This window comes from Bombus terrestris, chromosome 11, assembly GCF_910591885.1.
Source record: "Bombus terrestris chromosome 11, iyBomTerr1.2, whole genome shotgun sequence".
Taxonomy (NCBI): domain Eukaryota; kingdom Metazoa; phylum Arthropoda; class Insecta; order Hymenoptera; family Apidae; genus Bombus; species Bombus terrestris.
This window is the reverse complement of record NC_063279.1, coordinates 18,222,627-18,232,818: the sequence shown is the minus strand read 5'-3', so window position 1 is coordinate 18,232,818 and position 10,192 is coordinate 18,222,627. Positions and strand designations below refer to the sequence as shown.

General features: G+C 31.9%; 4 protein-coding genes across 7 annotated transcripts in view; 2 read left to right on the top strand and 2 right to left on the bottom strand.

Annotated features, from left to right (window-relative positions):
• The window catches only part of LOC100642616 (allatostatin C), a 60,861-nt gene that overhangs the window by 19,014 nt on the left and 31,655 nt on the right, over positions 1-10,192 (top strand). The window lies entirely within an intron of this gene.
• On the bottom strand, positions 784-4,756 carry LOC100652086 (probable RNA-binding protein 19). Of its 2 annotated transcripts, none has more exons than XM_048410293.1 (15): positions 4,618-4,756; positions 4,304-4,508; positions 4,036-4,220; positions 3,711-3,953; positions 3,363-3,633; positions 3,070-3,276; positions 2,810-3,004; positions 2,468-2,733; positions 2,260-2,395; positions 1,853-2,190; positions 1,591-1,793; positions 1,393-1,509; positions 1,225-1,330; positions 1,025-1,148; positions 784-966 (listed from the first exon to the last, which is right to left on the bottom strand). In XM_048410293.1, the coding sequence occupies exons 1-15, from the start codon at positions 4,651-4,653 to the stop codon at positions 893-895; spliced, it is 2,706 nt and encodes a 901-aa protein (XP_048266250.1). In that variant the 5' UTR covers positions 4,654-4,756; the 3' UTR covers positions 784-892. The 2 variants fall into 2 exon arrangements, with proteins under 2 accessions (XP_048266250.1, XP_048266251.1); XM_048410294.1 differs by having other exon boundaries at positions 2,468-2,730.
• Positions 4,939-7,933, bottom strand: LOC100642258 (uncharacterized protein F21D5.5). 3 transcript variants are annotated; one of them, XM_012314360.3, is made up of 10 exons: positions 7,797-7,914; positions 7,634-7,667; positions 7,199-7,340; positions 6,601-7,109; positions 6,299-6,544; positions 6,159-6,227; positions 5,821-6,090; positions 5,464-5,745; positions 5,326-5,387; positions 4,939-5,269 (listed from the first exon to the last, which is right to left on the bottom strand). In XM_012314360.3, exons 1-10 carry the CDS (start codon positions 7,820-7,822, stop codon positions 5,146-5,148), a joined length of 1,764 nt encoding a protein of 587 aa, XP_012169750.2. In that variant the 5' UTR covers positions 7,823-7,914; the 3' UTR covers positions 4,939-5,145. The 3 variants fall into 3 exon arrangements, with proteins under 3 accessions (XP_012169750.2, XP_003399375.2, XP_012169751.2); XM_003399327.4 differs by lacking the exon at positions 7,634-7,667 and having other exon boundaries at positions 7,797-7,933; XM_012314361.3 differs by lacking the exon at positions 7,797-7,914 and having other exon boundaries at positions 7,547-7,651.
• LOC100642379 (tRNA (uracil-5-)-methyltransferase homolog A) lies at positions 7,777-10,174 on the top strand. Its single transcript, XM_003399328.4, has 8 exons — positions 7,777-8,070; positions 8,256-8,414; positions 8,473-8,668; positions 8,748-8,875; positions 8,943-9,193; positions 9,271-9,505; positions 9,573-9,765; positions 9,838-10,174. Exons 1-8 carry the CDS (start codon positions 7,777-7,779, stop codon positions 10,092-10,094), a joined length of 1,713 nt encoding a protein of 570 aa, XP_003399376.2. The 3' UTR covers positions 10,095-10,174.

Here is a 10,192-nt window from a genome sequence, read left to right as displayed (position 1 = left end):
TCCACCTCTACCGTGAGACTCCCCAAGCCCCTCGAACCATTCCTGCCACTCCTTTTAACAGAGGTGAAAGGAAAACATTTCTTCCCTTCCACCTTCTCCCGAATCCTCTGCGAGCTCGCTTCTTTTAATACTGATATATCAAAAGCACTGGTATCTTCGCCTGTTTTTTATCTAATTTGTTTACGACAGAAACGTCCTAGAGTTGATTTAAATTTTTTGACACGCCTCACTTTTGTCGAACTTTCTCAGATTAGTCTATAAATTCTCTCGATTTTTTTTCTATACAAATTCTCCTTAGTCATTCCATACTACAATCGTAAATTTTCACGTAAAATTACTATCGAGGTAACATCAGAACGTATTAACTAATTAAAAAAGGATTATGCTTTGGGAAGCGACTGTACAGGTAGCATAGAAGTTACAATACGATAAAATGTTTTGATCTAGAACTGTAGTTGCGAATCGTCTTCGAAACTGCAACTAAATCGGGCTGGAACGTGGGTCGAAAATTAATATCAACTAGGCGATATCCACTGGCACGCGAAACCAATTCAACAGTATCAAAACCCAAATACATAGAATTAGTACGCGTAGTACGATGCGTCACCAGTGGCATGTTACTGGTAGAAATTCAAAGTATTTTCGAGAAAAGTAAGACGAGAAAAAGTTCCAACGTGACGCGAAGGTTAATAATGTGCACGCTTTTACGAGTCGAAGAGAATTTTTTAACTCTCGATCGATTTGAATCACTGCCAGCTATTGAAAGGAAATACACTCTGCGAGTCACGTGTACTTCGTGAATTTATTTCTTTGTTTCCTCGGTCAATGCTATGTACAAAATCTGAGAAACAATTTAACTCATAATAAATTATCTTTATGTATTATAAATAACTCATAATGAGGCATCTTCCAAACCAACGTCTTCTGGATTTAGCGTCGCCTTTTTGCTCTTCTGAACCGGTTCATCTGTTAAAGAATAATTTATTGGCACGCACACTGTAAAAACGAATCATAGCGTACATACCTTGATAAAAGTGTTTAGCGGTTCGCTTCCTAACTTCTTCCACGCCTTCTTCGGTTTGAGCCCATTCCAAGACCAGTCTTCGACCGTACAAGTGAGTACTTTGACACAAAGCCTTAAACGCTTTCTATGAACAAAATAAAAAGCATGAAATACCGATCGTTAATTTAATGATAAAAGATTGTATTAATTTTTTTTAATACCTTGGCTTCGCTTTTTGTATAATACTCTACGAAGGCGAATCCTCTGTGCTTTTCAACACCAACCAATTTTTTTGGCAGTCGCACCGCTTTCAACTCTCCGAACGCTCTGACATTTTAATAAAGAAGACATAAAAATCGTGCCTAAGTTAGAATAAATAAAATACGTACTTGAATAGTTCAGTTACTTCTTCAACCGTTGCCTGGAATGGTACGTTTCTTATTAAAATTTTCGTGCCTGTTTGAGCCGTTACCTTCGATGTCTTTTTTGCACTCTTTAAATCAGTTCTGCAAATATTTCAATAAAAGAAAATGTTTGTTAGAGTTGCAAATGTCGTAACAGAACTCGTAGGAAATTGATAGACATACGTTAGCGTTCGTTCAGAACGTTTGAGTTCTAAAGTCTTTCCCTCTAGCACTGTCATTTGTAAGACTTTTAATGCTCGATCCGCGTCTACTTTTCTTTTATATCTAACGAATCCATAACCCATCGACAGTTTAGCGCCAGGATTTTTTGGATCCTTCTTTGTTGCTATCGAGACATAATGAAGAGCACCGCATTTGCCAAAATACTACAAAACAATACATTATCCATCGAATAATAGAAAAAATGTAATATTAAATTATTTACCGTTTTTAACTGCTCTTCCGTAGTCGTGAAATTAATATTCTTTACGAAAAGAGTTGTTTCTTGTTCAGGTTCATCTTCATCTTCGCTTTCTTCTTTATTAGCCTTATTTGTATCGTTTATACTTTCTGAAAATTCCTCTGCCTGTTTGTCAACTTCTTTAATGTTATTTTTCTCGTTTGTCCCAACTTCTGTGGCTTTGTTTTTTCCCGCAGGAGGAGGGGTAGTAAAACTATTGTCAGGAGCCCATTCAAGATAAAGTGGTAAATGTTTATATTTAGTATATGCCAATTGTGTAAATGCTTTTCGTGCCTCAGAAGGTTCCAAGAATTCCACCAAAGCTAAACAAACATTACACGATAACTCGTCGTTGGTAATGATACACATAATGATATTAATAAAAACCATACCAGTAATTCCTGAGGGTGGCATTACAAATCTCCCTAATTCACCATGTCGTGCAAATAATTGTCGAATTTCCTGTGCCGGCGATGCAGCAGGTAAATTTTTTACCAGTATCACAGTTTTCGATCGTTTATTCGGTGGCTGAGAAAATGTATCAATCAAATTATTCGATTGTCATTTTTTATTCTCGGTTATATCCTAAATAATACTTACTTGATTGAATGCATCTAAACAAACTCCGTTTTCCTCCAAAAATTTCTTGGAATCCTGAACTAATTGTGTTTCACCCAATGCCAACTTAACAGCGGCACTTAAGCCCTTTGATCCATCTTCAAGCACTTTTTCCTTCGTCGTATTATAAGTAGCAGCTATAGTGTCTGCTACAGCGTTTTGACCAAGGAAAAGAGTATTCCAATTGTGTGATGATCCCGCAGTTATTTTAGCTTTCAGTTCTTTCTTCTGCTTGTAAGTTAATCCTTCTGTAACATAAAAGTTATATGCACCACAATTATTCGAACAAATTGGACGATAGAATTATATACGATTTATTCTCACTTTTGTCAAGTTCTTCCATAGGATCGGATTTCGCTTTAGCTGGAAGAACATGTAACATTCTTCCGTCTAAAATCGAACCGTCTAATTCACTGTATGCTTTAACCGCATGCTCGGGCATTAAAAATGCTACTGTACCAAAACCTTTTGGTTTTCTGGTTGTGCGATCGATAGGTAAGTTAACTTCACTTAGAGGACCTATATAAAAGATCGTGATATTAGTATTGTAAATATTCTATTATGCGTAAAAATCGGCCATCTACCATATTTTTCAAATAACTGCCGAATATTATCTTCCGTTATTGTATATGATAAATTTCGGATAAACATTCTTCCAGATTCCGCGATGCTTTCTTCACTTCTTAACGCTTCTAATTGTTTCTTCCACCTAACGTTATCGTCTTTGTTTTCTGCTTCATCAGAATTATATTCTTTTGCTTCATATTGCATTACAAATATTTGTCTCCCATCTAAAAAGAACAATAGAATAGATATAAGTAAAAAAAAGATGGAAAATAAAAAAGCTCCCAATTGCAATTAACTACATCGTTTATACCTAAAAAACTTTTGTTTTTCTGCAATGCTTTCCTCAAGTGCTGTTCAGTTTTGAAACCAACATAAGCAATACCCTTAATTTTTGGTGATATTCGTATTGATTTTGCTTTCAGTGGATGAAAAAATTGTTTGATATTTTTTTTCTTGTGATTATATGCTAATCCTCGAAGTTTCACAGTAAACAATTTTATAGAACCATGTTTAGATTTACTCTTGTCACTCGGAATCCTTTCTTCTATATTCTTTTCTTTTCTTTTTAGGGATTCCATGTACTGTTTAAGACAGAACAAACATAAATACATGCAGAAAAACTCATAAGTAAAAGAAAAGTATGCGCATTCAGAATTACCTCTAAATCAGATATAACTTTGTCTGCAATCTTTGGTTCCTTCTCTTTTCTCTCTTCTTCCTCATCATCTTCTTCCTTACTGTCTTCTTTATCATTATACTGATCACTAGATTTAATATCATTGACCTCATTATCACTAAGTTCTTTAGTTTGAATAGTTGCCAATATTGTATCGTTCTTCCATATAGCCTTATCAGTTGCATGACTTTCAAGAAATTCCATAAATAAAGGATCATCTTTGTGCTATATGTATAAATGAGTGTGATAATTAAGTTTCCAAATTTAAAAAATATAGCAGCAAAATAAACTATAGCTATATGTCTACCTTTTCCAATGCTTCTCTGATTTCCTTTTGTACACCTTCTTCTTTTTTACCTTTTTTATTTCTGTCTTTCTCTTCGTCTACTATGGCTATGTTTTCTGTTATCTCAGTAGAGTCTTTATTATGAATCTTACCCTTTGAACTATCAGGCGCATATTTACTCCATGCTCTGGGTTTAGAAGAATCTCCTATAGGACTCAATATATATGAGTAAATATTAAATACACATCATTGTTTCTAATATAATTATATATTAATATTTCACAAATACCTAAACTTGCACACTGTTCAATGGATATTTTGCAGGTGTCAATACATGTTTGATCAAAATATTCTTTGACGGCTGTAGCTTGTTCTTCTGTTTTAAGTCCAATAAAAGCAAATCGTCTAAATTTGCCATCCTTCGTATATTTTAATTGTACGTCTGTTATTAAACCTTTTTCACTGAAAAGTTCCTTTAATTTTGTATCTGTAACCTATAAATCGTCATCGCAAATTAACTTTCTTACATATCTCTTATTTATAATCTTATTTATTTTAATGTTATGATAATTTAATATGATGTCGTGAGACATTGTCATTTACATTTTTTGGTAAATTTTTTACTATTAATCGCGACATTTTGTATGTCTGTATTTATAATTATTACTGAACATTAAACGTTTATATAAATTACACATTTACGTTTCATACAGGTTATGTTTCTAGGATTTCAAGAAAGTTAAGATCAAAAAGGTTAGGTTATACCATGTGCATATTCCTGTCCATGGAATATACATACATACATGATATATATTGATATATCGATATATGTGTTGGTATATAATATATCGGTCATACCGATAAATTTGGTAGCACTACTTTTGTAAAGGAAATTCGATAATAGTAAAACAATATACAAGTGGATAAATATAAAAAAAGAAGCTGTTTTATTAAAAATTATGAGCAAATACAGCTAATAATTTAAAATTTTTGACATCAAGTTATACAAACAAATTCGATATGTCTATTTATAAAGTAATAATACAATATCTTATTCTATTTTACTAGTGACTAATAATTACAATACGTGTATTAATTAAATTAATTTGTACTTTGTAAACAAAATTTCATTTATCTTTCAAGCAAATACATTTCATAAAACTGACGATCTTCTTCTTTTTGAAATTTTGGAACGAAGTTTACATGAACAATTTCTGTAAAGCCTTCCTCTAAACTTGGTTGCTGATAAGATTTCCTAAAAATATTTCAATATGATAAGCTTTGTATAGATTTAGTTTTGATTTTACTTACACATAAGAATTAATAATCAGGTCGTTAACTTTAACGTGAGTAGGATCGGTTAATTCCCGAAACTGAAATAAAATATTTAGTATAGTATTTACATCTATATTGTAAATTTCGTTTTATCATTCCAAATTGGACTATTACCTTATTGTTATGTTTTGCATGATCAATACTTGTTAACATAACGAAGCATCTTACGGGTATGTTATATTTTTTCGCTATTTCGATATATCTCTGCCTTGACACGCAATCAGGATTAGTATTATCTATAACTACGCTATCTTTTTCGTTTATGTGTTTTTCCATTATAGTAATACATTTCTGCCAACTTCCCAGAGTATCTCTATTAACATATCCATAATGTTTTAAATAATTTCTTGCAAAATGTGATTTCCCAGAACCAGGACAACCAACCATTAGAATAATCTAAACATATAAATTATATATAAGAATTACATGTCTAAGGATTACTTTCAAACAATGTTTAGTAAAAATTATTACTTCTTGACTGCTTGAAGTTATATTGCTTCCCGAGCATATCTCTCCATCCGGTAAATTTTTTGGATCAAATGTAGGCAATTCAAAATGGGCCTGTTTATGACCGAGAAAGTGTTCCTCTGGCGTATAAAATTTTAAACCCAAATTAAGTGCTAGCAATCGGTCAACTGACGAATGATCTTTCTTTTTTCCGGGAGCCCAATTTTTTGGGCGTCCGGCTGCATCTCCAACGTAAAAGGAATTATCTTTATCAATTGATATAGAATCATTCTTCTGTAAAGAAATTATTTAAAATCAAAATTTCCATGATAAGAATAACCGTTTTATAAAATAATCATTACCTCCTCCAGTTTTTGCCACATTCCAATTGCTGGTTTTCTATAGATGTTATTTCCAGTAGCTATAAATATCTGCAAATAAATTTGTGAATTACATATAAGATTATTCTAATTATTGTAAATTTATAGAAAAAGAAGTATACCTGTATTGGAACCCTAATTTTTTGTATTATATTTTTAAGTTTATTCTTGAAAAATTTTGGATTTAACTTTCCAGATCCAATAGATCCTTGATTAGTGAAAATTACTATTTTATAGCCATCATTATGAAGTTTGTGTAATTTTTTTGGCACATCAGGATATATAAGTTGCCAATCATCATAATCCTTTGGAAATACTAAACCAGATTTTGTTTTTATTAAGGTTCCATCCATATCATATGCTGCTATCTAAAAATGAGAAGATTTAATCCATTCTTAAAAATGTCAATATTCCTTTAATTTACCTTTGAACGACTTTCCACACCCTGTGTTGTATATATTAATAATGCTCCACTTTCCTTACTTTCCCATGTGTCCTGTTCAGTATATAAATCTATCATATTATCTACACCTTCAAGTTTATCAGAAATTACTTTATTTCTGTTTATAAATTTCAAAATATCAGGAGTATTTTTTATATGCTTCTTTTCTATTCGTGCTTCTTTTTCCTGAGTTTTGTAGTCTTCATTTTGAATATTATCATCCTCAACTTTAACTATTTTATAAGAATTTTCTTCATTTTCATTACATATCTCTATGCCCCTATTTCTTTTCTTTGGTAAAGTAGTTTTAAAAGGTGGAGGATTAAATTCAATTTGATAAATATGCTTTCCATATAAGATTTCTAAATTATCATCATGATCGCCTATAAATTTAACATCTTTACGTGTTTTAAAGCCATTAAAACCACAGGGCCTAAGCCCAATTTGTTGAATAAAAACCTTGTGCTCCTCATAGTCTGCATATAATTGTACTAGAAAAAATGATACACAATGCACATTATAGATAAAGTATGAATCAAAATAATTGATAATTGCATAGAACAAGGTGTAAAATTATAACCTTGTTGTCTAGAGCATTTTGTATCAGTAATATTTGTCTCTTCAGAACGACCCAATATAATTGATTTTTTATGTGGTAAATACACTGTCTTTAGTGTTTTATCATTGCTTTTCAAATAACAACTTTGAGCTTGCTGATTCATCTAGACACAAAAAAATAACACTTTTAAGGTAGCGGCATGAAAATGATTGATAAGCAAAATAAACATTCAATAAAAGTCTGATATTTGATTTTTTAGTATCTAATATCTTTTAACTGATAATAGGTCTATTAAGAATATCTTTATAGATATAAATAGTTGAAATAAAGTAATATAAGTGTTTTATATTCATTCATTTATTCTTTTACGATATCAATCTAGAATGTTTTCTTATCCAAATCAAAGCCAATGGACATAATAATTTATATTGATCTCAGGTTAAGTGCGAACATAACCTGATATAACAAATGGAGTACACGAGTATCAAGGTTGGAAGAAAATAAGTGGCTAGATTAAATGTTTACATTTATTAGTAAAAATTGATATGTTCACTGAATCAATCACGTAAAATACAATTGAACAAAAGTTTTAAAAAAATATGACTTCAAACGAACCTACCGAAGTAGAAAAGAATCCTTATGCATACCTCGAAAGAGCTGATTTTACGTCAGAAAAGTATAAAATTGAGGTACACGGGTTACCAAAATATTATGGAATTGGTGAATTTAAAAAACTTTTAAATGAGAAGCTAGAGTTGCAGTCATGTAAAATAAAGCCACCAAAACGGAGCAGTGGATGGCTTTATGTATCTTTTAGAAACGAGGAGAATCGTCGGAAAGCTATAGAAATATTAAATGGAATTTTATGGAAAAATTGTACGCTTAGTGCTCAGGTATTTTAATTTAGTGTTATATTATTTTACATATCTTCCTCTTAATCTATATGCAAAACATTTCTTATATATCGCAGTTCTTATTAAATTGAATGTAAATTATATCATGAAGATTTTACCAAATCTTGATACTTAGTATCATTATATGCATATGTACATAAAGTATTTTTATCTATTAAAAATAGATTGCAAAACCTGCACCAGATCCATTTGTAAAAAGGAGACTAGAAGAAGAAACTACAAAGAAGCGTTTAAAATTAGATAAAGATGATCAAAATACATCCATAGAAGATAAAGTTAAATTAACTACGATTCCCCTTTGGGAAATGCCTTATCCAAGTCAAGTAAGACAATACAAGATAAAATGTATATAATAGAAACTTGAGAATAATGTGCTTTTAGTTGGAACTGAAACAAAAAGAAATGAGTTTGATTCTATCAACTATTTGTAAACAAATGTTGAAAGAAAGTAAGGGTGATCTTTTAGAATGGTTAAATCATCAAAAAACTAAATATCATGGATTGCCTTGTGAATTGCTTCCCATTTTGAGTACAGATACAATCACAGAGTATAGGAATAAATGTGAATTTACAGTTGGTAATTCCATATATGAAATTTATTTATCCTTCTGATAGATTATGATAAATATATCATGTTTAATATCGATTTAATTCAGGTAGAAGCGAAAAAGAAAATGAAGTTGTAATAGGATTCAGATTATCTAGTTACGCATCTGGTTCCACGGCAGTGGGACCTATTGATAATCTTTGTCACATTCCTAACACAATGAAAGTTGTAGTTAAGGTAAGTTGCTTAGGTTTTCTTCCAATTTGAGTTCTAAGATTTGTTTTTTGTATTGAGAGTATTTTAGGTGCTTGAAGAGTTCATAAAAAATACTGAATTAAAGCCTTTCGATCCAGTTGATCATAGTGGGTATTGGAGACAAGTTACTGTTAGAAGCACTCTTTGCAACGATTTGATGGTAATAGTGGGAATGCATCCACAAGATTTAAGCTCAGAAAAATTAGGGGAATTACAATTGCAACTCAAAACTTTTTTTGAAACCGGAAATGGCGTACAAGCACGAGTAACATCGTTATATCTTCAAATAATGAAACTAAAGTATAATAATTGGCAGAGTGTTCAATAAGTAACTAAGTTTCGTTCGCTTAATTAAGTTGCTTTTTATTTCTAATTAGAAGCGTCGACGGAAAAAGTGAAAACAATTTTTATCACATTAGCGGAACGAAATACATAGAGGAAATGTTGTTGGGTATGAAATTTCGTATATCTCCTCAAGCGTTCTTTCAAGTGAACACGTTAGGCGCTGAAGTATTGTACAAAGCAGCGATTGATTTGGCAAAACCGACCGTGGATACTGCGCTTCTGGATATCTGTTGTGGTACCGGAACGATAGGCCTTGCATTTTCAAAGGTATCAAAAATAATCAATAATTAAATAAAACATCATATGGACAAGAAATAGACAGAAACGATTTTAGTATTGTGGCGAGGTGTTTGGAATAGAAATGGTAGAGGATGCTATCAAAGACGCGAAGGAAAACGTTGTCGCGAACGAAGTATCAAACTGCGAATTTTTTGTTGGTAAAGCCGAAGATGTTTTGTCCCCTGTAATTCGAAGAACCACTAAGCCCGATATTATCGCTGTCGTGGATCCACCGCGAGCCGGACTTCGTAAGACATAGTTAACGTGATCTTTGTTAACTTTGACGAAAATATGTATAAGTATAAACATGTTTATTCCAGATCAAAGAGCGTTATTGACTATGCGCAAGGCGAAAAAGTTATCAAGATTAATATATATATCTTGTGATCCTCGAGCAGCTGCGAAAAATTTAGTGGATCTAGCTAGACCCGTGTCAAAGCAATACACCGGTGAACCTATGGTGCCGATAAAAGCTGTTGCTGTGGATATGTTTCCATATACCAAACATTGTGAATTAGTTCTATGTTTGGAAAGATTATCCACAGCCATGAAAGCACGTGATTGTACGGAGCGATAATTGACGATACTTGCATATTTCGTTCTTGTAACGTTTCTTTTTTAATAAATGATACGAATAAAAGTATCGCCTCTCGTGTACGGCTTGTAATCTTATTA

Coding starts and splice junctions, on each gene's coding strand:
- LOC100652086 (XM_048410293.1), bottom strand. CDS start 4,653: ATGTCGCGATTAATAGTAAAAAATTTACCAAAAAAT. Junction 3,277..3,362: donor GAAAAACAAAAGTTTTTTAG/GTATAAACGATG, acceptor TGTTCTTTTTAG/ATGGGAGACAAATATTTGTA. Junction 3,005..3,069: donor GCAGTTATTTGAAAAATATG/GTAGATGGCCGA, acceptor TCTTTTATATAG/GTCCTCTAAGTGAAGTTAAC.
- LOC100642379 (XM_003399328.4), top strand. CDS start 7,777: ATGACTTCAAACGAACCTACCGAAGTAGAAAAGAATCCTTATGCATAC. Junction 8,071..8,255: donor ATTGTACGCTTAGTGCTCAG/GTATTTTAATTT, acceptor TATTAAAAATAG/ATTGCAAAACCTGCACCAGA. Junction 8,876..8,942: donor CAATGAAAGTTGTAGTTAAG/GTAAGTTGCTTA, acceptor AGAGTATTTTAG/GTGCTTGAAGAGTTCATAAA.
- LOC100642258 (XM_012314360.3), bottom strand. CDS start 7,822: ATGCATAAGGATTCTTTTCTACTTCG. Junction 6,091..6,158: donor TGTGGCAAAAACTGGAGGAG/GTAATGATTATT, acceptor ATTTCTTTACAG/AAGAATGATTCTATATCAAT. Junction 5,270..5,325: donor CTGATTATTAATTCTTATGT/GTAAGTAAAATC, acceptor AAATATTTTTAG/GAAATCTTATCAGCAACCAA.